General features: G+C 48.6%; 2 protein-coding genes across 2 annotated transcripts in view; one reads left to right on the forward strand and one right to left on the reverse strand.

The window, feature by feature from the left end:
* The window catches only part of SPINT1 (serine peptidase inhibitor, Kunitz type 1), a 34,115-nt gene extending 19,103 nt beyond the window's left edge, over positions 1 to 15,012 (reverse strand). The window contains exons 1-3 of the mRNA XM_080395941.1: positions 14,899 to 15,012; positions 6,567 to 6,699; positions 5,910 to 6,382 (exon numbers count right to left, since the gene is read on the reverse strand). Of these exons, the coding sequence (XP_080252067.1) occupies positions 5,910 to 6,339 (430 nt within the window). The 5' untranslated portion in view covers positions 6,340 to 6,382; positions 6,567 to 6,699; positions 14,899 to 15,012. The remainder of the gene's footprint in view (positions 1 to 5,909; positions 6,383 to 6,566; positions 6,700 to 14,898) is intronic.
* A 1,189-nt stretch (positions 15,013 to 16,201) lies between these two features.
* On the forward strand, positions 16,202 to 23,069 carry PPP1R14D (protein phosphatase 1 regulatory inhibitor subunit 14D; the record flags this gene model as incomplete). The annotated part of the gene is made up of 4 exons (XM_080395965.1): positions 16,202 to 16,384; positions 20,627 to 20,722; positions 20,935 to 20,967; positions 22,955 to 23,069. 4 exons carry the CDS (start codon positions 16,202 to 16,204, stop codon positions 23,021 to 23,023), a joined length of 381 nt encoding a protein of 126 aa, XP_080252091.1. The 3' UTR covers positions 23,024 to 23,069.
* Between the last annotated feature and the right edge of the window lie 1,876 nt (positions 23,070 to 24,945).

A 24,945-nucleotide genomic window follows, 5' to 3' on the forward strand; every position in this document is an offset into this window, starting at 1 on the left:
TCCCTTTGCTATAATGCTCTTTTGACTATGGAAAGTTTCCGCTGTAAAACTCTGTAATTAACAGGGAGATTAAAGCTTTATGATGCTGTTCCGTGTTGTGCTCTTTCCCGCGGAACAGACGCTCCTGGAGTCATGTCATCAAGTGACAACTTCTGCTCCTATTTATAAAATACATCGGAAGGTGAAATACCTTCCCTTAATGATCCTGGAGAAAAGCTTGATAGAGTAAATCCAAAATGCTTAAAACCAGATTTATATGGCTCACAGCGTATTCGTGCCTCAGTCCCTGATTTTTGGTTTTTTAAAAATTTCATCTAGTTTTATGGATTATGCAGTCAGCAGTTTGTCCAGTTTCACCTCTAACAATGAATAAACTTGAACCAAAATTGATGGGGCAACAGGAATCGAAAAGATATTAAATTCCTACAAGGACTGCAAAAGTGAGCATCTAGGTGGGGGCAGACCCTGCTGGGGACCTCGCTACATGGGCATGCAGGCACCAGCAAGACCTGGCAGCAGAAAGCACCTGCAGAGCTCCCAGTCTGGGGATTTCTCTTTTGGAGCTCAGGTATCAGCTCTTACCCTCGAGACACAAATTCACAGAAAACCAGATTTCCTCCATTCCAGTGCTCATGCAGATACACCCTGAGACTGCAAAGCAACGCTTGAAAATCCCTGCGGGTGATGGGAGGTTGCCGCTCGCGTGGTTCACGTGGCCAGCCCAGGCCAGCCCACCATTGCCCACCCTTGCAGGGGCAGCTTACAGACAGAGGAGTGTGGCTCACACCGGGGACACTGAGGCACCTCACCGGGAACAAAAGCCATTGCTCCAAGCCACCGGGCAGACCAGTAGCAGAGACAGGAGCAGAAATGAGGCCACCCAAATTCCAGTCTCCATGAGACACACAACCCCGGTGATGTCAAGCTGAGCCTGCCTGCCGCAAAAGCAGGCACAGAGGTGGGCAGCAGTGCGGCTCTCCCTGAAAATGCTAAAGCTCGGTCTGCTCTTGCACTGCTTCCAGGGAAGTCGTTCAAAAGCAGGCAGCTTTCGGGGGGGTCACTGAAATCTGGCCCATCGACACTATAAAACTCTCCGCTGTGACAGGCAAAGGTAATGAAGGATTATCAGTCTAACCTGCCTGAGGAGGGGGAGAGGGAGAAGGGCACGAGGCAGTGCAACACGGTGCCTGGAGAAGGAGAAATACAGGCTCTATCCATCGGGATTCATCCTGGCTGTGCAGCAAATGTCAGGATAAAGCCACACAGTTTTCCAACAACTCACGCAGAGCCAAGCAGCTCTTAGCATTAATTTCTGGAGGTTTCTATAACGGTTTGTAGGAGGCGCACGCAGCGGGTCAACTCAACCTCTCGCAAACAACACTGCACGACTGAATGGATTATATTTTCAGAATAATGCAACCTGCTGCTGCCACCAGGCTCCTTCCACCCTTCTCCGGGGTGTGGGGAACTGGTCCGATTTGCTTTAGCAAGTGGAGGGAAAGACTTTCCCGTGGCTCTTTGTGCCACGTTCGTAAAGATGGGTTTGTTCCTCCAGTCTCCTTAAATAGCTCCAGAGACAAGACACGAGGCCACTACAAGACAGAACCATGGAATCATTTTGGTTGGAAAAGACCTCTAAGATCATCGAGCCCAAACCCAGGACTGCCACGGGCCATGCGGCGCTTCCAGTAAAGTCTGTGTGGCAAACGGTGATTTCACGGCATGTGGAGGTGAAGCTGCTCATCACCCGCTCTGAGCAGGGAGCTGGACCGGCCGGCCTGCGGGTGCCCCTCCTGACCCCTGGCTGGGTACCGAGCGCGCAGCTCCCCTGCCCTGGCTGCAGCTGGGCCAGGGAGGACGAGCAGCTGGTGCTGGGCTGAACGGCATCGGCCCTGGGGAGCAGTGATCGGACCTGTCTGAGCCCAGCCGCATCCCAGCACCGCTCCGTTCAGCTGCGCTGGGCCAACGGGATGGAAACCAGCTCGGGACCAGACATTCAGAGCGAGATGAGCTTCAGACTGGGGGAGCTCTCCTTTTTGCACTACCAGAGTTTTAACCTGCAAATCTCCCTCCACAGTGAGGCAGGAGCGGACACATCCCGAATCCTGTGGTTCCCCAGCGTTCCCATCTCCCACTCACAAGCCCTGAGTTCGGGAGGAGGAGGAGGAGGAAAGCGTCACTGAGCATTTCACAACCACCACAAAAGGTTCAGTTCAAGAAACGGACAAAGGTTCAGGGAGGTTATTTTCCAGTTTCACATCCAGAACTGGTTTGCCTAGACCAGAATAAACTCAGGGTAGTTACTTAGACACTGAGCTCCATTATTAGCAATAAAGTGCATGGTGAGCCTGCCCCTCCCGAATGAGCCAGGCACAAAACTCGCACCAAAGTTCAGGCTGGGGAATCGTTTAAGGGGATACTGCCTTTTAACAAACACATCGGAGGCTCTGGGCTGTACGTTAGCTGGAACAGGCAAGGGACAGAGCCAAGCTGTCGTCACCAGCTTATAAAGGGCTCAGAAGCTCTTTTTCTCCAAAACACCTGAAGTACACTCGGACGATGTGCAGCAGCCAGTTTTCAGCTGCACTCATTGCTGCCTGTACCCACAGGGTTTTCTGAAGTCATAACACCGTAAGAGTGGCCACTGTGGGTTACAGCAAGGGTGCCTCCCTCCCTGCGTGCAGTTGCCCACGGTCTCACTGTGGATGCTCGAGCAAGAGCCAGAACAGGGCGAGCATGCACAGTGCTTCCCGCACAAGGCTCTCCCAGCTTCCAGCTACTTCCATCAGGCTCTGGAAACGCTCTAGGATTAAATTTGCCAATTCAGCAGCCCCCAGCTGTGCTGTCTCTTTCAAGTGTTATCTAGTCTCCTAAACATACATAAACCTCTTAATTCAACAGGTCTGCTCCCTGTAGTAGTAGTGTGGGTCTTGCAACGCATGGGTTTTTTGTTTAATGTCACCCACTGGGACCACTAAAGATATATTTCACTATTCACTAGAAAAACCATGCTTTTAATCCTCATTATTGCAGAGGACATCTGAAGATTGCCACATGGACATACCCTAAAGGCTCCTAGGACACCTGACAGCAGCACATAAAGGAAAGGGATGGATGATAAAGCAGCATATAAGCTTCCTGCAGACCTTTAGAACCAGCCTCAGGGGGCTGAGAATAACCTAGGCTCCAGAGCAGCCACAGAGCTTCACATTTTAACAGCGATAAAGCACAACAGCAGGAAGACAAGACAGTTTTGTCTCCAGTTCAAAACCTGGACCAAGATTTTTTGCCTATGAACATTTGGGAGGAAAACCTGACATGCTGGAAACAAGCTTCCTTAACACTATTTTCACCTGGCCTCTTCAGGCATCCCCAAAGATCTGGAAAAAAAAATGCTGTAGAGCTTCCTTACGCTGCCAGGGGACAGGCTCGGTGCCCAGAGGCTCCTTCCTTTGGCTTCCTGCCCCTTGGTGCCCTTCCCCGCTCCCCTCGGTGACAGCCAGGCACCTGCCTTCCTGCCCGGACGGGCCCTTCCTCCTGCGCCGGCTCCATTCCAGCATCATGGCTGGAGGGGCTAGGGGGTTTGGTTTGGATTTTTTTACTGGGGTCTGAACCAAAATTGAGATCTGCATCCTTAAATGTCTCATCTCATCACCACCACTGTGGGGAGGAGGGTCCAGCTTGTATGGTCTGATCTAGCCCTTGTTATTATTTGCTATTCCTCCAGTAAGATAATCCCTTTTCAGCTCTGGATTAATAAATAGTAGCAGTCCTTCATATCTTTTCCTGCCAGCCCCCCGGCGTCATTCAGTGTGAGTCAGAAAGCTTTTGGGATCAGTTAAAGACAATGCCTAAGAATTTAGGAGAGGAGGGAAAGGCATTTCCCACCGAAGCACAGCATGAACATTGCAGCCTGATCAAACACGAACTGGCGAGCTTCCCAGTGGCTGTCACTGCAGCTGGAGACCTGCCTGGTACCCTGCACCCTCTGAGGGTTCAACCATGGGGTGCAGGAGGGACCAAGCCCTTCGTGCACCTGCAGCGTGGTGCAAAGCCCACGTGAGCGAGGAGGGGCATGCCCGCCTCGGCAGGCAGAGTATCCCTAACAGCATTGCTGACATGTTTTTCACTTCTCACTGATAAGCCCTCCTGGGTCTTCCTGCTCCACTGCAGCCATCCCAGCTTCTGCAAAAGGAGCATTAGGGATGGTTTGCAAGGCAGGTCCTGCGTGTCGGTGGGTAGGATGCTCCAGCTAGGTGCCATAGATTGGCAGACACAGCACTGCTGGTGGCACAGAGAGCTCAGGGACCCAGGGACACTTCCTAGAGACCCACACACGTTCAATGCCAGGCCCTGGGACCAGCCAAGTGAGGAGGGGGTTGCAGTCTCCTTGTATGTGGTGCTAGTCCACAGAGGTGAGAGACTGAATTGCTCAACAGTACGTTGTATTTTAATCTAATCTTGTGAAATCAGGATGTACTGGAGATGATGCATACCCTTTTCCTCCTACAAAGCATGTAGGAGTTCAGACAGCTGCCAGCACGCCCCTCCGGCCCTGCGGATGTGGGGCTTCAGTTCCTGGCTAACTGCAGCTCCCGTGGAAAGGATTTTGAGCCTGGAATGGAGACACAGGACAACTACTGCCACAGTGAGACAGATTTACCAGAAGGCCCTAAAGTGCAGTGGGAAGGAACTAGGAGGGACAGAGGACAGGAGAACCGCTCCTGCCACACTGCTCTTCAAACCAGCGACACCCAAAGGCTGGTCCAAAGGAGCTGTGCCCTGCTCTGAACCCCCCCGCACTACTTCTCCGGATGGATGAAGTGGTCAGTGTGGGGTCTGGTGCCATTTCACACCTCCAGTACCTACAAGGCTCACAGGCTGGCACATCCCAGCAGAAGATCAAAGACCTATTCAGTTTGTGCCATCGAGCCCAAGCCCATGCACCCACCTGGGCACATGTCATCTCCACAGATCCTTCCCTGCCATGGGTGGGCTGGTGGGGGGTGTGAGGAGGATTACCCCTACAGATACCCCCTCAACCAACAGCCCTGCCCAGGCATCAACATACCATCAACTGGTTATGGTTGCCAGAGACCCAGCCCCAGCCTCCTGAGCCTTCCTCCAAAACATGGAAGAAGGAGGCACAAGGAGGAACTGCCATGTTTTCAGCGTTTCTGAACACACCGCACATCTCTGGAGGCGGTAAAGCGTGTGGCAGGCAGCCAGCTCCAGAGTAGTCTGTTTTCCACCTGGTTTTCTGGATCTGGGTGCAATCTTTCAGAGCAGGGAACCAGAGGCTGGGGAAGGGTAATCCACCTCCAAAAGGGGAATTTTCTAAGCAGCCTCCCCCAGCTCCCTCTCCCTCTGCCAGCAGCAAGGACCAGCCCCGATAAGCAGAGCGATACCAAGACACCTCACCGTCCAGGCTGCTGCTCACGAGATTCAGGCTGTGGCAAAATGAAAGGTAAGTGGATTGCGTCCTGCCTCCAGCCCCTGAGCAATTAAGAGATTAATGCGGCCCTTTAAATCGTGGTGATGTGTAGATTTTTAGAGGATTTCACTTTCCAACCTCAAAGGCCTGGAGGGAGGGAGAAGAAAAACAATACCTTTTTCTCTAAATTGTCAAGTATCAAAAACTCAGCCTGCGTTCCGTAAACACTCACTCCATGTGCGTCAAATAGGTTAAAGAACGATCCCCCCTCCATTTGCTAATAGGTAAACTGAGGCACAGATCTGAATTGAGTTTACCAAAGTTAGGGGAAAACCTTTGCAGCAGAGGGACATACTGAAACCCCATCTTTAACACGGCTTTCTCCCGACCATTTGGCAGCACAGCCGCAGATCGGACAGCTGGAGGAGCTGCGCTTCCAGCCCCCGTTTGCACAGCCCCATTGCGGGCACCTTACCACTAGAGCTGCGATCCTGCATTGCTCGGTAGGAATCGTACACGTCCTTCCTCAAGAAGTTGAGAAAGCCGACCTTCCTGGCAAACCTGCAGACGAAAGCCTGCTCGTAGAGGCAGTTGAGGAGAAAGCAGCCCTGGATGTGATCTTCCTCCGCGCCCGGGACCTGCTCCACGAGAGCCAGGTTACAAGCAGGGTCCTTGCAGCAGGCTCTCATGCAGTCCCTGCTCCGATGGACCATGGGGGATGACAAGAAGGTGGCTCCGTTCTGGACGGAGGCGTCTGTATCCAGCACCAGATCTGGCTCCCCTGCTGTGAAGTCATCCAGGCACTTCTCACCGAAGGGTTTTTCCTCCTGCCCTTCGCCGAGGTCCACTGCCAGCACCACGCAGACCCAGAGCACAAACCACGGACCCGGACTCCCTTTGGTCATCTTGGCACCCTGATCCTCACTGCCCCGAGACCTTAATCCTCTCCTAAAATAAGGGAGAAAACAGGTGAAGCCAAGAGGGCCCGGGCCCGGTGCATGCCACCCTGGGGCGAGCGGGGACCCGGACTGCGGCTGAGCCTGTGCTCCAGATCCCCGCGTGCCCGGGGGAGGGGGGCAATGTGCCCCCCAGCGCTGCGACCCCATCCCCAGCCACACGCTCAGCCCCTGACCTGGATGGTCTCCGGTGAAGCCGATGCTGGCAGCGGGGTGTCCCCCTCGTCCTCCCGCACCTTCACCCCCAGGTGCGCCTCCAGCTGCCTCCGGCGCAGACAAAGGCAGGGGAGTGCAGGAAGTGAAAAGTACCTGTGAGAGGAAAAAAAAAACCACCGAGTCACTCCCCTGCATGCTGCCTTGCGTAAGAGGAAGGGGAGGAGAGCCGGGCTGATACCATCTTCCAGCGCTCTGGCAGAGGGATGCAAGGCTCCTTCCCCGTGGGAGCCCAGAGCCCTACTCTCGCTCGCGCAGCTGCAAGGGCACCCACTCCAGATGAGCATCCCACCAGCCAGGTGCTTGCTGCATCCCTGTGCTTAGAATGCTTCGAAGGAACTGAAAGCTAGGAAGCACGTGGCCTGTGTACCCCCAGCACTAGCCCTCGTGCTCCAGCGTGGCCAGCTGCATGGCACGGACCACCATTAGCCCGGGTCTCGGCATGGCCAGCTGCGTGGCACGGACCACCATTAGCCCAGGTCTCGCTAACCCAACTGAGCTGACCTTGCAGCCGCACCTACAGTGCCCACCGCCATTGTGGCTGTGAGAGGTTTCATGCTCAGTGCAGGCACCTCAAAATCATCAAATCCCTGCTCTCAGGACACAATGCTCCTTTTGGGTGAAAGCAGCTGGTAGCATGCCTGGAGGCTGCCAGCGTGGCAGGAGCCCCGCCACCACCACCACCGCAGTGACAACTTTTAGCTATCACCCCCCACTGATGAGCACCATTTTGCCGCTCTCCTCATCCTCGTGTAGGTCGGTCGCGGTCCGTTTGTAGTGCCCTTGCCTCGCAGGACAGTGCTGTCTGGGACCATGGGAACACGGAGGCTGCCTGGCAAAACGTCAGTGTATTTTCTCCCTTCCCATTTCTACTTGCAGATCCATGATCAAATTCCTCTGTTCAACAGGTACACCTGTGTCATCCGCCCCCTCTGCCTGTAAACAGTTCTAAAGCCCCTGGGTAAACTGTCCTTATCCCGCTGTTGTAGTCCTTAGGAAAACAGGGAGGGCTTGTAATTTGCTGGGACAGTACTTGGAATGAAATATTGCGTCACTTAAAACAACAGCAGCAAGTGTGAGATGCTATTGAGTGGCAGATCTTTGAAAAAAGATGGTGAGCTGCAGCTACATGTCAAACAGCAGCTGGCTTTGCAGTTTTGGGGACCAGGCTGGTGTCCAGTGTTTCAGTTCTTGCTGCTTCTTTCTGTACCTCTGACGCAGCCTCATTACCCTCACAGGATTTATTGATGGTCCTTAGAGACACGTTTCCCCCTCCTGGCTGTCACAGACAAACGCTATGGGAATGCAATGTGGGAACACTGCTTTTCAATACCTCTCATAACATTCTATGGCCTGATGCTGACATTTGTGTGCAGTACTGACTTCTGTTTGGGAAAGGGAGTTGCTTTGATCTGCCTGTGGTAGGGTATAAAAAAAAAAACCAACCAGGCAAAGCCTAAAGCATGACAATAGATGGCAGGGCAGCGGGGAACACGCATGTCTGCAGAGCGGAGCGATGCTTGGTTTCCATGCTGGCTATATGGATCTTTGCCAGAAGCAGCATGGGTGTCTCCCAGTCCCCACCCAGACCCCATCTCTGTACGCCTTTGGGACCTGCTGCAGGCTGTGCAAGCAGCGAAGGGAGAGCTCACCTCGCTGTCCCGCACTTCTAAATACACGCAGGAGAAATGAAGAGACAGCAAGGTCGTCTCCTTTTATTCTGCACTGCCTGAGGGACTCTGCTGGGAGTCTCTCTTGTATTTAACCTGGAGGAGACTTTTTCCTGGAAAAACGTTTAAAGCCTTCAGTCTGGAGGCAGGTGAGGCTCGGTGCAGTTCCCGGACACAGGAGCGTGCAGCTCAGGGAGCAGGTGGCCCCATCCTCCTTGCAAACCAGTGGCCACACTTGGGTACCTGCACTAGCAGAACTGCCCCTGCACGGTCTGGGTTGGTATTTTTGTCTAACTGGCAACAACCCCATCTGTCTCGGCCGTGGTGGTGTTACAAAATCTCTGTCAAGGGCTTCCTGCAAACCTGAAGGACATGAAGTCTATTCTGCTTGCGCCAGGTACCACAACTCCTACAGACACAGAGCTGGGAGGGCTCCTTGATTGGCATCTCTAGCCCCTCCCTTTTATTTATTTTTTTTCTTAATGTTTGTGAAAGGACGAGCCCCTTCATACGCTCATCCAGCCTAGCCTTTAGACTAGGGGGCTTTGCTACCTTTTACTCTCAGCAGAAGGCTGTGCTAAAGTCCTGCTGCAAGGTTTGCTGCTGCTCACCCTAAATGTATTTAGTCACTTTATATTGTTTTCCTGCTCAGTATTGTCCTTTCACTTCAAAGTCTTCTCTCCTTTTGCCTTCTTCAGCCGTATGTATTTTAGTGAAATCACATCCTTCTTCAGTTTGCCAGCACGAGCAAGCCATGACCTTTCAATCACTTCTTCTGTGGTACAGTCTCCATTTCCCCTCTGTTATCCTAGTGGCTTTTTCTGCACATTTTCTGGTTTCAGGGATTTTATTATTAAATACGTGCTGCAGAATTCTATGCCACAGCCTAAAGAATGGATCACCATTACCGAGTATTTATTCTCTCTCTCTGTGGGAAATACATCGCTGAATACATGTTGGGAGCATATTAGCATCATTCGTAGTCTCACTGCAGAGCCACCTTATGAACAGTACATGTTTTATGGATCTTAGTCTCATTCCCTCTGCCATTTTCACCTGCTCAGCCCCCAGCTAAATTTTTTTTGTGACAATTTCCTCAGTATGTGATATTACTTTTTATATTCTCTGTATTCTTAAATTTGACCCATTTTTGTTTTTTTTTTTTCTGCTTAGCAGATGGGTCTGTCTTGTTTATTTGACCTTTAAAAATCACGGTTTTGGTCCTTCAGCATAGGAGGGCTGCATCCCACCTCCGTGCCAGTAGCACAGTTTCTAAATAGGCTTAGTTTCTTCTGGAGAGGTTTAGTAATTAAAATTTTAATTGAGATTAGTCCCAAGATCAAGGACTTCTACTAGGAACCTCTGTGTTGCAGCAGCGTTCCTTCCAGCTCAGTAACTTACTCTCTGCCCTCCTAACCTAGAAATCCCATCGCAGCCCTCATCTGCTGCCGAACGAATCATTTCCCATGACTTCAGCTGAGCCGTGCGTTATTCATGTCAGCATGAAGAGAAAGTAGGGTGTGTGATTTTATGACTTGGGAGTGTTTTTAAGGGGTCCTGAAACATTGAGTCATCGTTAATATTTGTCTGTCTTTGAGAAGTGTCTGCCTTCTGTCTAGCAATAACTATTCAGGAGGTGACTTGGGGGCTGAACCCCAGCATAGTTTAATATTTGACTAAGATTGTAAGATCTTTTAGACACGCATGGCTTGTAGTAAGAAACTTGGTGCCAGAGACTGCGTCAGCTGCCTTCCTGTGATTGCTATCCAATCAGGCAGGTGGATGCCCACCTTCCAGAAGGAAGTGACCCCGACAGGCAGAAAAATGAGGAAGATTTGGGCCAGGTCCCCTTTGCCCCGCTGTGCAGCCCAGCTCCATGGCATCACCCTCCGCAATGACTTCCTGACAGCAGCTTGTGCCACCGGCTGCTGCAGGCAGCTCCATTCTGCTGCGCTTCACCTGGGGACCGCTCCATGTATAATTAACGCTTGGGAGACAGGTTTGCTTGCTTGCTTGTTTTGTTGTATTTGCCTCAGGTTAAACCTCCTGGTGTGGTTTAGGGGTGAGACCAGGATGCAAGTGACAGCACAAAGATGTGGCAGAGGAAGGAGGCAGGGAGGGACCTCATCGGGCCATGACTAACCACTGGTCCTGTGGAGCGAAGCAAGGGAAAGGATGACAGGCTGCTGAGTCCTCCCGAGAGCCGTTCCCATTGTGCTGAGGGTAGCTTTGGGGAAGGGAGTTGCAATCAGGGTATATTGTTTCTTTGGGGAAGTTGTCGTCTACAGCCCTGCATGGCACTGGCTTTTATTTTAATGTTGCTGGTCAAGGTAAACCCTTAAGGGCAGGAACACTGGAAAAGGAAAAAGGGAGAATAGTGTTGAGACTAATTACACTGAGAAAGTATCTGCATTTTTGTCTTGTCTGCACTAGGCTTTTACAGGGAGGTAGGTATGGACATGTGAAGCAAACTTCAGTTTGCAGGAACTAGAATAAACTCAGCATTTTCCATTGAAGTCCCTGCACGCAACCTGAGCTGTTCTTCACAGCACCCGTGAGCGGAACAGGATCAGCTGTGGGATTCCCCAAGGTCTCTCCTGCTCCATCACTTCCTACAGTGACTGCATCCCTGGGAACCTTCTGACTTCCAACACTCTCAGGCCAGCTGCCAGTGCCTCCCGTGGAAGGCTGCTCTCCCCGGTGTTTGTAGATGGCAATTTCCCTGCAGGTGTGAGCAGCAGAGTCCCTGCCAGTGTAACTGCACCATTCCGAGAGTTTGGGTCACAATAAACTCCTTGGTGCAAGAACTATACAGGTGTCCTCTGCAAGCCTGAAACGTTAAAAGCAGGCTGGAAAACCAGGAAGATCCCCTTTGTCTATTCAGCCAGCGCCTCTCCCGTCTCCAGCCCTACCATTCAACTACTGCTGAAACCTCCGCGCCACATGGAAACACCGATAATGCTTTCAGTGCCACAGGCCTCTTTCTGTAGGGAAACAGCAAAGCAACACAGGAGGGAGGGCAAGAAAACAACCTGGACAGGTTTTCGAAGATCCCCAAATAATCCATATGGCATCTAATTCACGTTGCCAGCTTCACCCAAGCATTCAAGGGGCAGGTGGGGGGGCTCTTCCTCCTCAGTGCAGATGCTTACTCATGTCACTGCCTCCAGGGTGTCAGTGGATGGATGCAGATCAGCAGAATTAATTGCCTAAATAAGGATAGAGTCCAGGGTGCGCTACTCCTCCGGTATGCCAAAGCAGTAAGTAGAACTATTTCACATCTACCCTTCGCAGCTGCTGCTGAGCCACGAGCCTTTATGCCTTCGCTGGGCTGCCAGTAGCAGAGGCAGGAGGCAGGCAGGCAGGCAGGCTAGCTCATGTGGCCTCTTATCTTTATCGCTGAGACCTTTCTATTTTCTGAGGTGGTGCCAAATAGTGCAATTTTGGGTTGATTAGTCAAAAGTCAAATACTAAGTTGAGAAATGTTTTCCTCTATCTCAGCATTCCTCCTTCTCACTGCCCTTTCATTGCCTTATGAAAGGTGAGACTGCTGGGGGAGAGGAGCAAGACTGATCACCGATCGCCTGACTGAAGAGTGTACAGGCTCGCCTCCGCGTGCTGGTGGGAAGGTAGCAGCACTGCTCAAGTGAGAGCTGGGAACTGTGAGCTGGAAACCCCTGGCTGCTTCCTTCAGTCTCCAGGAGTCGAAGGTGAGAGCTGATGTGCTCCCCCTCTCCTTGCTAGAGCTCTGGGGCAACAATGCAGCCTTTCTGGCTTCCACACTCCTGTGGAGACACTGGGGAATGATGGAAGTGGATGACGTCAAGATGCTGGGTGTACTGGGGTTGCTCACATTTTTTAAATCTCCAGCCCTGGCTACATCTGATCTCCACAACTTTTTTTTTCTGTGACTGTTCCTGCTCACAGGAGGGTGCAGAACCTCTTTACCTCGCAGCATCAATGTAATATTGATACAGTCACATCTGGTGTCTTCCCTGTTTTAATTTGTGTTAACTATCATGTTTGCAACCCTAGGGAAAGTGATTATTTTCTAAAACAGGTGGAGAGTGGCTTCTGTCTGTCTTGAAGGGAAACATTCTTCCTCTCTAGGCTGGGACTCCAGGGAAAGGGGCCGACCTGGTTCTCTGGAAAGATGAGCTGGGGCCCTGCTGAATTATTGAGCATGCACGGCAGTCATCAGCTCAGAGAGAAAGGGAAGCACCAGCCTGGGTCACAGGCGTGGGACGGAGATTATTAGCTCCAAGGACAGAGGAGCGTAACCAGATCTGCCTCATGCACTTGGTTGCTCTGCTGCCTGGATCAGCATCACAACTGCTTGACACTGTGACACAGATGCTCAGATTGGTTTGGTGGCCCTCTCTGGGGCCACAGGCAGTCACAAAAGCCCATTTCCACAATATCAAAGCCCCCCCCCCGCCCCTTTTAGAGGCAAAACCTCACCCTTGGGGCAGGCCTGGAGAAGCAGCAACCCCTGGTCACACACATGGAAACTGAGACACAGTGTTCTAGTGTAATGCTCAAATGTGTTGGCCACATTTAACCCCCCTTTATTCCCTACATAAATGATAAGCAGATTTGCAGAGGACGTGATCACCAGCAACTGCTGCAGGAGAACCATTGGAGCTTACGTGTGCGCAGCGCAGTGAAAAAACATGTTGTCTGATGAGATGGTTTTGGTCCAGGTTGTATGCCCAAGGCTGTAAGGAGAGATAACGAGTCTGAAAATCAGATCACCTCTCCCCTCTATGCCCGTGATCCCCGAGATGCCCCTCACTGTGTGTGTCCAAACAAAATGGTGAATGTCCTTCTGTCCCTTTGGCTACGCGGATCCAAGGAAAGGACAGGACGGGGTGCAGCACTGTGCAAAGTCACGCAGCTGCTTCCTGCTTGGTGGCAGCTGGCACCTACAGCACGGCAGGTGGCTGGTGCACCCGCGGGAGGTGCTGCCTTGTTCAAAGGATCGATACAGCTTACCCTGTACGAAGCACCCAGTCCTGTCCCTGCAGGAACATGTACCACACCCTCACAGAGCGATCTGGCACACTTCTTCCTCTTGCTTCAATGATAGATCAAAATAGTTTATTACTGGGGGAGGTCTACTTTATCTGTAAACATTTATTTCTATATTGCCACCTTCTCATTACAAACAATTCATGACTAAGCTCATATAAGCCAAAGCAGTATGATGAACATCCTGCAATCTGGCTCACTCTGGTTTACAGCTTTCCTGAGGTGGCCTCAGACATCACCCTCTGAACGCTTTATGCCACTGTAGGGTGACGTTGACAGAGCAGCACTAGGGCACCAGGGTCTGCTTAGTACTTTGTCAATAATGTACGGGTGGTGGGGTGAGCCTGCCCATGGACCTTTTCTGATCTGGTATCTCAGTGCATTGCTCATGATCAAGTGAGGTTACAAATCAACAGCAGCTCAAGCTGTTTGAAGAGCCATGAGGGCACCTTATATTCCCCTTTCCCTCTTCCTCACACCTGTCCTGTGACCTGTGGATCCCGTGCTTCATAAATTCAACTATTCTGGGAGAATATTAACAGGGCAAACCCCATCTTTCATGTCGAGTTGAATCGAACTGCTCAACAAAGCACACCAGGGTCAGCACAGGGAATGGACGACAGAGGCAACTTCCCTGCCAGCCCTTCAGCCGCTGCAAATTTGTAGACTGGCTCAGGGATGCCATGTAACTTCTCTTGTAAGTCTGGTCCTCTTTCTCAGATCTTAACGTCAGCCTGTCTGCAGTTCTTTGAGACCAAGGTTGTTCTCCCCTATTAAAAAAGGTCAGTCCATGAACACCAAAATAGAACACTTCTATTTGGAGACGAGAACCTGACACCGGGCAGTGTGTGCCCTTTGGTCCAGAGCTACCTTGAACATCTGCCTGTGTTGGGCCTGCATATTAACCTTTGAAAAGTCAAGAGTTGTAAACACATTATAGGATGTTCAGTGGGTTTTGCAAGGTTTCTAATAGTTAAGAATCTCTCAAGAATCTGCATTCACTGAGTACGCTCTGAGCCTCTCACAACACGGATTTTTCTGGGAAATTTTGGTCAAATGAGATGGGTTCAGGAGCGAGATTAGAGGGAGGATACAGCCAAGCATCAAGGAAAAAAGGGTAAAGCTGCTTAAATAGCTGACAGCTGTCTTCTGAATAGAAATTTTAGGCTGTCTGAAAAGCAGAGAAGATGGTAACAGTGTCAGGTATATTTTAATACTTTATCCCTCACTGATGTGGAAGTAAGTTTCAGGATCAGCATTTTGTGGAGCTTTCTGTCAGAAAAGGCTTTTATTTTTTTGCTCATATTCAGGATGAAAAGATGGACTGGCATGGCCCTGGCCATTTTTCCATCGCCCTACGTACAAGATGTTGCTGGCTAGCTGTACCGCCATCCCTCTGGGCACAGGAATGTGGCTTTGGCAGGGGCAGTGGGAATGACTTCCAAAGGAGACCAGCCACCCTGCAGGATTTCCCCATGCTGCCTGGCAGCAGCTTGCAATGGGAGAAGGGCTGGTTGCTTTTCCTTTGGTTTCTCTAGCTCTTGGTCTCCAAACTGGAAGTACTTTGGCTGCCAGGAGCAGCAGAGAGACTTACTTGCTTTTTCCACATAAATCATGACACTGGCATTGCTGGATCTGCTTCATGATGGAGAGTCTCAGCTGGTTTGTCCATTGGATAGGGCAGCTCCCTGGACAGATCACTGGAGAGCTTTGGGAACAGATGAATAAAGAGGTGTGATACAGCGTCCGGAGTGAACACAGGTATCCCAATGCCCTGGCACCCCTTAAACACAGCCAGCCTGATTTCTGTTCCTCCGAACAGCGCTGCTCACACATGTTCTTCTAAAATGGCACAGGGGAATAACGCTGCACACCTTTAACCTGTCTTCCAGTAAGAAATTGTAAACCAAGCAATGATATTTGATATTATATAGTACAATAGTAGTTTATGATACTTCAGCAGTTGAGCCTGAACCTGTTTACCATAAATACTTTTCTGTGGGAAGAAGATAGTTCTATACCCCTTGACAGGCCTTCCCCAGCAGTGTCATCATGTCAAATACTGTATTTTTTTTTTTTTAAAAAAAGGACCACAGATATTTTATCTCAGAAGCACCTTCCTCAAATGATCTCAAATTCAGGCCAGCGGGAATTCTACAGATATTTTTGAGAAAGGTGGAATAAATTTGAGATTGTAGAATAATGCAAAATTGGACTACTGAGCCCAAGTTTGGCTTGCAGTGTCACTGACGTAGTATTCCCACTCTTGTAAAAGAGTGGATGTAGCCACCTGACTCCAGACCGCTCCTTACCTGTGCTGGATCCGGTGCTTCAGCTGGAAAATGCTAAATATGCCATTTCAATGGGAACTAAACCCTGTAGCTGCAGGCAAAGTAGTTTACAGAGGCCCTTGGAGCTTGAATGCAGCAGGATTCAATGCATAATGTATGGCTCAGCCCTCTGGAATTGCACATGCACTTAAGCTATGCCTGTAGGAAAACAGTCATTTAAAACCTCCTTCTTCCCCACCTCTTGGAGATGACTTGCGTTAAATATTAACAGACTTGGTTCATCAATTCCTTGGTTCACTTGGCTTCTTTTAACAACAGATGTTATTACAACAACTCCTCTGCCTGCCTCCCTGCTCCTGTCAGCACGGCCAATGGTGAAACCCAAGAATCTGCTGCTGTAACTCTGCCTGCAGAGCCTGGCTGCTGCCCTGGCATGTGGTCCCCCCACTTCTCTCCCTGGGATCACCTACACTGCCCGCCTCTGGCATCCGTGAGTAGCTACTGCTGTGAGTTGCAGAGAGGCGGTTGGTGAAAGGGGACAGAGAACAGGGGTGAGGGAGCCCAGGGGCAGACGAGTTCCTGCTGTCAGGGAAAGGGGTGGTGAGCATGGCCAGCAACTCCAGCGCACTGCCCCGGGTGACTTTCCAGACACCAGAGAAACCTGGGGAGGAATCCTCACACAGGAAACTGGGCAAGTTAACCATAAAGTACAACCGCAAGGACCTGCAGCGCTGGCTAGACCTGGAGGAATGGATCAACGCCCAGCTGCAGGAGCTGTACCAATGCCGGGTGAGTAGCTGGGGCAAGTCAGCGCTTCAGTCGCCAGGTGAACGGACTAGTGGCCCTGTGTGCTGGGACAGAAGTTTGCTTGTTCTGCCTGACTGGGAAGAGCTTCTCATCTTCAGCCTTCACCGGGTATCTTATTGCCACCTAGTACAGCACTCTGACTGGTGTGCCTGCAGGCAGAGAAGCTTGCAGCGATATACTCCAACTATCTTTACACTGCCTGGTCTTGCACCTGCTGGGGGTTGTGTGGCTATTGCTCAGCATGAGCAGCAGAACCTGGAGACATGTACAGGCCCAGGATGCTTCTTGTTGCTGAGCTCTATGTGGTGAGTGGCTTTGCTGCAGTGCCTAAGCTAGCTGGGTTAGAGCCATCAGTGTATCCTTGTTCCTTACAGTCACAAGGGCGTAGCTATAGCTGCTGTTTGGGTGAGACACTCCAGGCAATGCTGTACCTGTAGCTGCAGGCTGGACACACTAGTGGCAGCAGGGGAAGAAAGAAAAAAACCCACCAAAACCATCCTTACATGTAGAGATCTGATGCCTTCATCTTCACAAACCCCCAGAGCTGTCTTCCTTGCCTGAGATTTCCTTTGCACCAGAAACAGTCCCTCCTTAATTCTTCCTGCCTATCTAAGAGCTGTCCCACTAATAAAGATCCAGGAGTGCCTAGGTCCAGCTCCAGAATGGTACCAGTCTTTACTTGAGCTGATGCGACATTTTTTCCTCAGGGTGGTGTGACATTTAAAATGAATTCCAGCACTGGATGAGTACACTGAATTTTTAGCCCGGGTAGTATTGCTTCTATTCATGTTTTGTGATTAGATGGATGGCATGTAACACTGGGAGTTTTCAGAAGGGACAGTGCTTTACCCTGTTTGAGATAATTCCTTTGGAGTGCGGTACAGGAAAAGATGAAAGGATTTCCCACGTTGTACATCATAGTCTTAAACCCATTTAAATAGCTTGACTAAGGGTTTTTCTTTTATCTGTGGGGCAATAGCTAATACAGTAAGAGAACCCAACTTTCTTAACTCACAACCCCGTATATCTTCAACAGAAGACATAGATGGGTTTAACAAATTACGTAAAACAGCTTATTCATGTTCTGGATGGGATCAGACTAAATAAACCGTTGAGCTCTCTCTGCCATTTTCTGTAGTTGCACCCCAGCAGAGCATTAACCACATTTTTGAGATCCAAGGAAAAAAGAGCTGATGATCACTCTGAGTCTTCCACTCTGAGCACCAGCAGTTTCAAATGGCAATCGACAGTGGAAGTGGACATGTTAGAACAGCCCAGGAATGGTGATTTCTGTGCTCTATGCTGTGATGGCACAGGGAAGCTTTTGCCTGCCCAGGCTGATTTTCTGGGCCTGAGAGATGTAGAACAGCGTCAGCTCCTCGGCTGAAGAGCCAAACTTCAGGAGCAGTCTCTGAGGCCATCTTTATGATTGTGGATGCTGTTGTTACTTATTATTATTACTATAATTACTATTATTGTCATTTTCTCTGTGACTGATTCCTATCTGATATCTGTGGGAACATATCAGGTTCTTATGCCATGTTGGGAAGGAAAAATAGTTTATGTTTTAATTTATGCCATATGCAAAGAATATGCAGCAGAAAACAAACACGGAGAAAAAAGTCCTTCATTCTGTTGCAAATGCATGGCTCCTCTGAAAATGAGTATACTACTGCTCGTGTTGTGTTAATTAACATTCTTAGACTTCCCAAACAATTTTATAGCAGGTTTAGTAAAAGTGACAAAGGATAAAAGCTCATAATCTCTTCAAGACTTGTGAATTTCCAATTGTTTTCTATAGTTCGTAAAATGACAGTAATAAATTCTCAGCTGATAATGCATTATGAAACATTATATAGTGTACATAGGAGCAGATGTTATCGGTAGACCTAGTCAGCCAGGCAAAATTCAGTGTGTCTGCGAAGTGCTAGAGTGGTGGTCCTGGGGAGTGAATGCTGTTCTAAAGAACAGCAGCAGTGACAGTGTCACTTGCCAGCCATGCTTGCATTGGCTTCTAAGGGCTGTCCCTGGGGCTGGCGGCTCAGTTCAGAGAGCCCTTAGCCTGACTGTTGAGATTTGCCAGAAGTAAGCAAGGAGAATGGGCTGCTGCTTTGCGTAACAGAACGTCTTGCCCTTTGGCGAATTTTTGCCGTTTTAAAGAGAAGGTTTGGGTTGGTGGGTTGGTTTTTTTTTTGATAGACAAGAAGCACTTTGTACCACCAGTAACATGACCCAAGATGAGGCTCCCTGTGTGCTACTCTTACTTGCCCAAGTCTACAGATGTACACTTGCGAAAGTATCAGAAAAACCAAGTCAGGTTACATTATCGCTTCTGGTTTTCTGAGAATTAGGAGCTGTTTACTGTCATCAGAGTAGCTGCCCAAAGGGGATATTTTTTTCCCTGCTACAAAATCCCAGCAGGCACTAGTTACAAATCTAGCCATGCCCTTACAGGAACAGGTTGGCTGTGGATTGCCTTTGCTAGCATGTCTCCAGCACAACAGGTTTCCCAACTTCCTTGTGTATTTGGACCAACCTAAGAGATTTACTACCAGGAACTACATAACATGATGCTGTGCCAGGTCAGAGGCTGTTAGTAGGGTACAACAGGGGGTTACATAGGATCTTTTCAAATAAATACATGTGCCACAGTAAATTACTTGTAATCACTCAGGTGTCCAGCAGGTCCTCCTGCTCTGCTCTGTGAGTTGTGGCAAGACTACTTAGCTAGCCCGGCTAGTGTGGGCTTCCTTGGATCCATAGAACTCCATTACATTGCCTCCTTGTCAGCTTCTTCCTTTGCTCCAGCTGCCCTTGGCAGTGCAATGTTCCTCAGTGTCTTCCAGAAACCTGTGTGACAGAGTCAAATAAACAGCGTTGCAGCTTCAAATGCCAGCAAGGCTAGTTCAAACATCAGCCCCTGATCCAGATAATCTCAGTGCTATGCTATTTACCATCATGAGGCTTTTTGCAACAAAACTAAGACTCAGACGATTTTGAATTTTCAACATGATTGTCTGCACGTGGAAGCCAGAACACCATCCAATACTAGGACCAGAAAGCCACAGACAGATCCCACCCTGTCTCACCCTCCTTGCCTATTTAGCTTCTTAGACAAAGCCAGGCTGGACCAACACCTGTTGTCTAAACAGTCACATAAAAACTACTACTTTTAAGAGGAAATGCTGTGTGGCTCACAGTACAGTACATTTAACCCTAAGTCAGCTGCATAACTAAGCTGAACAAAGGCCTTCTACTTCCCCTCCAGCTTGGTATCACAGACTGCTCAGAACAAGTTTATTTTTTCCCTGTAAGTATTGCCTTTATCATCTAATGTTTTACATACACATCCATAAATGCTACCCAACAATCACGTACTGCGCTGTTAACGCAGTATCCTTAATCTGCTGGTTACTATCTTAAAATATCACTAGAGTTGTGCTGTCAAAGATTCACTTTGCAAACACACTGGAAACCACAGCCTGCTTGCCTTACAGTCTTGTAGAAACACATGGAGCTAAAATGTGGCTGTGAACATTTACAAATGTTTCCAGCTAACACTCCCATGCCTTACAGGATTACAACTCCAACCACTAAAGCTTGGGGTCTCTCTTACATTAGAGACTATTTTATCCCTCTCGCGTCTGTTAGAGAAAGCTGGCAAAATATTGTTAGGCCTTTCAAAAGGGTATTTTTTTTCCTCTCCATTACTGCAAAAATCCTTATTATAAATACCAACTATGTGAATGTATTTAGCCTAAAAGCCCCAAATCTCCTTTTATTAGTTGTGCCTCTCTTAAGATTAAGCCCACTGGGTTTCTGTTGGGTGAACGCTTGTGTTCACTCCTCGCAGACGAGGGTTGTCCCATGCTGGCTTACACCGCACTGCAGCTGACAATCACAGCTGGAGATTCTTTAAAGGGTCTTCCCATATGGACAGAAATCCCTGAGCAGTGGGATGAAGTGTTGAGGTAGAAAAAGATGAAGAACGTGTACATCGGCATGCGTGGCTGCAGCAGACACCACAGAAAGGCTGGAATCCATGCCCTCTTTATAAGAACCTCCTTATTTTGAGATGATTTCTATCCTGACCTCAACTTCACAGCACAGTGTTATTATTGCAACTACTTTCTTCTCAGCTGCTCAGTTCTTCAAAGATGGCCTCTAGATTTTTTAGAACTTTGAAGGTTTATTACCTGGGTTGTTTTTTTTTTTTCTTTTTAGCTAAGAGAAGAAACAGATGCAGCAGCTCCTGAACCACAAATTGATCTTGAAGATCTCCTGGAGGTCCCGAATGAAGAACAGAAATTAAAACTACAGGTCAGATAGAGGGACTTGGTGACTTTAAGTTAGTGACTTCCTTCACAAAGAGAAGTAATGGTGTGTGGGGTACAGAATATGTGTCAGCAGTGTTGCATGATGCTTCCCTGTGTCATTGCCTGCCAAATGTATTAAGATTATATTCCCCTTTTGTAGGGAGGAGAGAATAGGTCACCTCATAAAACACTAAAATGACTCCTCTTGGTTTTTAGGAAATCCTCCATGAGTGCTCCAGCCCGACAGAGGTGAGTGAAGCAACATCAATGTGTTATACTGTGCTATAAAAGTGTGTCTTTGTTTATGTTTGGCTGAACAGCCAAGATACTACTGTGCCTAACATGATGCTGCAGATTTGTTTAAATCCCAATGGGAAGTATTTGCCACTTTATTCTTCTGTGTTAGAAAAATACATGTAAGTCTACATGAGTAAGCTGAAGATAGACTAGTGGAGCAAATAAGGAATTACTCTTTACAACCAGAGAAATGTGATTCCTTGTTTTGGACATCCTAAGCTGAGAAGCCTGAGTTGCTGTTTGGTTCTCAGTGTAGAAAAGCCATACAGTGATACAGCTCACATGACCATCTCGGCACACTTAACTAAATGCATTCTTAGCTTAAACCACCCTCGTGTTATGAGTGACAAGAACGTAGGATGGAACTAGATGGCATTGGGCGGATCGTTGTTGAGCAGTGGCCACATAAATTAGTTTTACATATATTTTTTTTCCCCATGAAAACTTTACAAGTACTGGTTTGGAGTTAGAGAAATCCCACAAGCTGTCGCAATGCCCAAAGAAGTGGAGCCCTGTACTTTGCAGCGTAGCGCATGCACCACACAGCACTGCATACCTGTGCAGAATGGGGTCCCCCATCAGTGCTTCAGTCATACGCACTGCATGTGAACATTGTGCTTGGACATCATTCATCAGTCGCCACGTCTTGTTGAGCCTACGTAACTGCACAGTGATGAACATACAGAAAATGAGGTGGATGCAAAACTATCATTGAAATTAAACTTGGCTGTAGCAATCATTACAGATAAGTCTCCTAGCAGGGGTTCAGCAGACAAGGCTGGCAATAGCAAAAGTTTTCAGAGTGTCTGAACTTCAGATCTTAGGCAAGAACCCCACATTCCCGAAGAGATAACTGAACAGAGTTTGCTCTACTGATTCATGGGCAACAGACAGCGTGGAACTTGCTAACTACAGATATTGCTTCCCCATTGGCCAAAGCATGTAGTTTCATCCTGGTGATCTTGAATGCAGCCCCTCTGAAAGATCACAGCAGCCTATTTTCAGAAAACATACAGAGGAAACAAACTGATTTGCTCTGAAGGGACTGACTGAAAAGGCATGTATCCTTGGCATTTACTTCCACAGCACGCTGTGGCAGGCCACCTCTGACCATCCAAGTGAGGAAGCTGGACTTCCACACAGCACAAATGGTAACAAGCTACAACAATTCCAGTGACCTTGCCTAATTACAAGGACATGCAGCTATGTCTTTGGGTGAAGAAAGGCTGCACACTCCTTTATGGTGATGTTACTTGTCATGCAGAGGGTAAAGTTTGCACTAGTCACATTGACTTCTGCTTGGAATAACCAGATGGTCCAGTTTAGTTCATAGTCCTTGGCTGTGTCAGCAAAGTAGTTGGAGTTTATCTCCATTAACTGCTCATCTATCTGCTCTGCCTGTCCTCAGCCCCTGCTCCAGGTTATCATTAGTCCTACCTGTGTTTTGCTCCAACTCTTCTCTGCCAGCCACTTCCTTGTAGAATTGGCACAGCTCCGAGATGGTTTGCAATCCACAACACAGAGCTTTACAGGTTCAACAAGCAGGACAGCTTGCTTTGCCCTAGATTGGGAGGGCAGTTGAAGTGGGCAGGAGGTTATGGTGGCAACAGGAAGCAGTGGGACCTAACAGGACAACAGCATCCTGAGGCCATCTCAAGGTGGAAAAAGCAGGTTTCTGGGATGAAGAGGGGCAGGCTGGCTCCTGGGGAAAAAGTAAACATGGCTGCTCCAGAAGGAGACAGGGGAAGGGAAGCAGAGGGGCTTTCAGACTCTCCTCATCCATCAAAAGGTTCCTTTCCTAAGCTAAAAGACAGGTTTGCTCAATATATGTCAAAATTCTGGTTTCTGCTCAACATGGAGGCGAATGTGGGAATAACTCTTTGGGCTGGTGAGCACTGGAATTAACATGACATCCTTCTTCAACCAATTCTCATTGTAGGATTTCATTACGGAATTGCTTAATCGATTGAAAGGTCTCCGGAGAGTTACCAGTCCTCAGAAGAAATGACCTTGTCCACATGGAACACCCAGCTTTGGTCACAAGAAAACATGCACCTTCCCCACAAAAACCAGGATCAGCAACATCACTTCAGAATATATTTAGGACTTACTGTTATTGAGAAACATCACCAAGTTGGTGAACTTTGTACCAGTGGTTTGAAGTCTCCACTCCTTCCAGATCTATGCACATAGCAGGGAGCTAGATTGTACATTTTCCTGATTCTTAAAAAGGGCATGTTAACTGGTAACGGGACAAGATGCCCTTCCTTTAGTTTCTTCTAGGAATTTCCATGCTGGCTGCAGAGCACTGAATACAGTTTTCAGGAGCTCATCAAGACTTCTTTCTTTCCGTCCACTACAAGAAAACAAGGCATTGGTTATCACTCACTCATCAACATGGAAAATCAGTTACTGTTAAGCTGCACCCTGTTTCAGTCTGGCTGGGACCCAGCTGTGAGCTCTTGCCTGTTACTGCTGTACCTGACTCTACAGCGTTGTACATACTTTGAAAGTCCTATTAAGCCTCTGTTATTCATGAAGGTTGGACAGAAAATATACAGTAGGATGGAAGGAAAATGTTCAAGTGCACCTGGTCTACTTAAGGGGAAGTTAGTGAAACAGATGCTAATGCTAATGGAAGAGAGATTTTTTCCTTTTTGTGGAACTTAGGACTTAATGATTTAGAAGCATCTTCTAAAGGAGCAAGGTCTGGGAATGACTTTTCTCATCATTTAAAAAGATGTTTGAAAAATGCTTATTTTATATATTGAAACAGAGAAAACCAGTTGTACACTGCCTGCTTTTTCTCTCTCTTTAGACACTAAAGAAAAACTGAAGGGAAAAAATACCTGCTCCCAATTTCCCTGCAGGGAGCATCTCAGAGCGAGTCTTGCAGACAGGTAGGTCTCACAAATGAGATGTGAAGTAGGACATGTTGTCTTGCTGCAAAAACTCTTCTGGCAACAACTAACACGTGGCTGGAAAAATACAGAGGAAACTACATCCAGTCTCTCAGCAAGTCAGTAACTTGACACATGCAGCTAGGAAATAAGACAGCAAATGGAGGCTGATTGCTTAGGCAGAGTGGACTCACATTATGTCCTGCCCCTACGCTCTCATGCCTGCCACTCAAAACACAAAAGACGAGTTGCTGAGTCACATCCAGAGGGGCTCCTATGTACCAGTATGTTCGAGGCTAGCTTTTGAGTACATGTTTTGTCAGACAGGGAGAGAAGGGGCCAACTCTGAAACAAAAGGAACATGTGCAGGTTAACTAATAAACAAGAATTCTTGAGCTGGACCAGTAATACCTTAAATACATTAGTCTTTTCATCTTTATCAGTAACAGGGTGAAAATTATTACCTTTTGCTTCCCTCCTATTTTCCAGCAGAAATGTCAGTAAACAAGCTGTGGGCTGTGCACATCTCTAGAGGACAAAATCCAAGCTGTGGTAACAACTGTGATGCAAGGGCTTGCTTCCCTTCACATGCTGTTTCTGTATGCGACAGCCTCCTGGAAGTTTGCAAGCCGCGCAGCTCATACCTTGTCCTAAGGCTGCTCCAAGAAGCTCTAAGCCTCACCCACTAGGTTGGAGAAATGGTCTTTATCAGGTCCATATGTATCTATGGTAGCACTAGGGACATGCCATTTTTGGCTTAGTAAGGGGCTAACGGGACACACCTGCCCTCCTGAAATCTCAATTTATAAGTAAGTAAAATAACAACAACAGAACTAAATCCAGAGCTGCACTGGCTGTAGATCTGGCATTGCTCATGGGTTGGTACCTGCTAACACTCCTGTATCACATTCCTTGAGAAGGGAGAGCAGCACACTGACAAAGAGCTCTGAGCACTGTTAAAAACACAGCCGAGGTTCAAATAGAAGTGCGGGTGGAAGATGTAGGCGGACAGGCCATGAGCTGAGTGTCC

Source organism: Falco punctatus, assembly GCF_963210335.1.
Source record: "Falco punctatus genome assembly, chromosome: 7".
NCBI classification, from domain to species: domain Eukaryota; kingdom Metazoa; phylum Chordata; class Aves; order Falconiformes; family Falconidae; genus Falco; species Falco punctatus.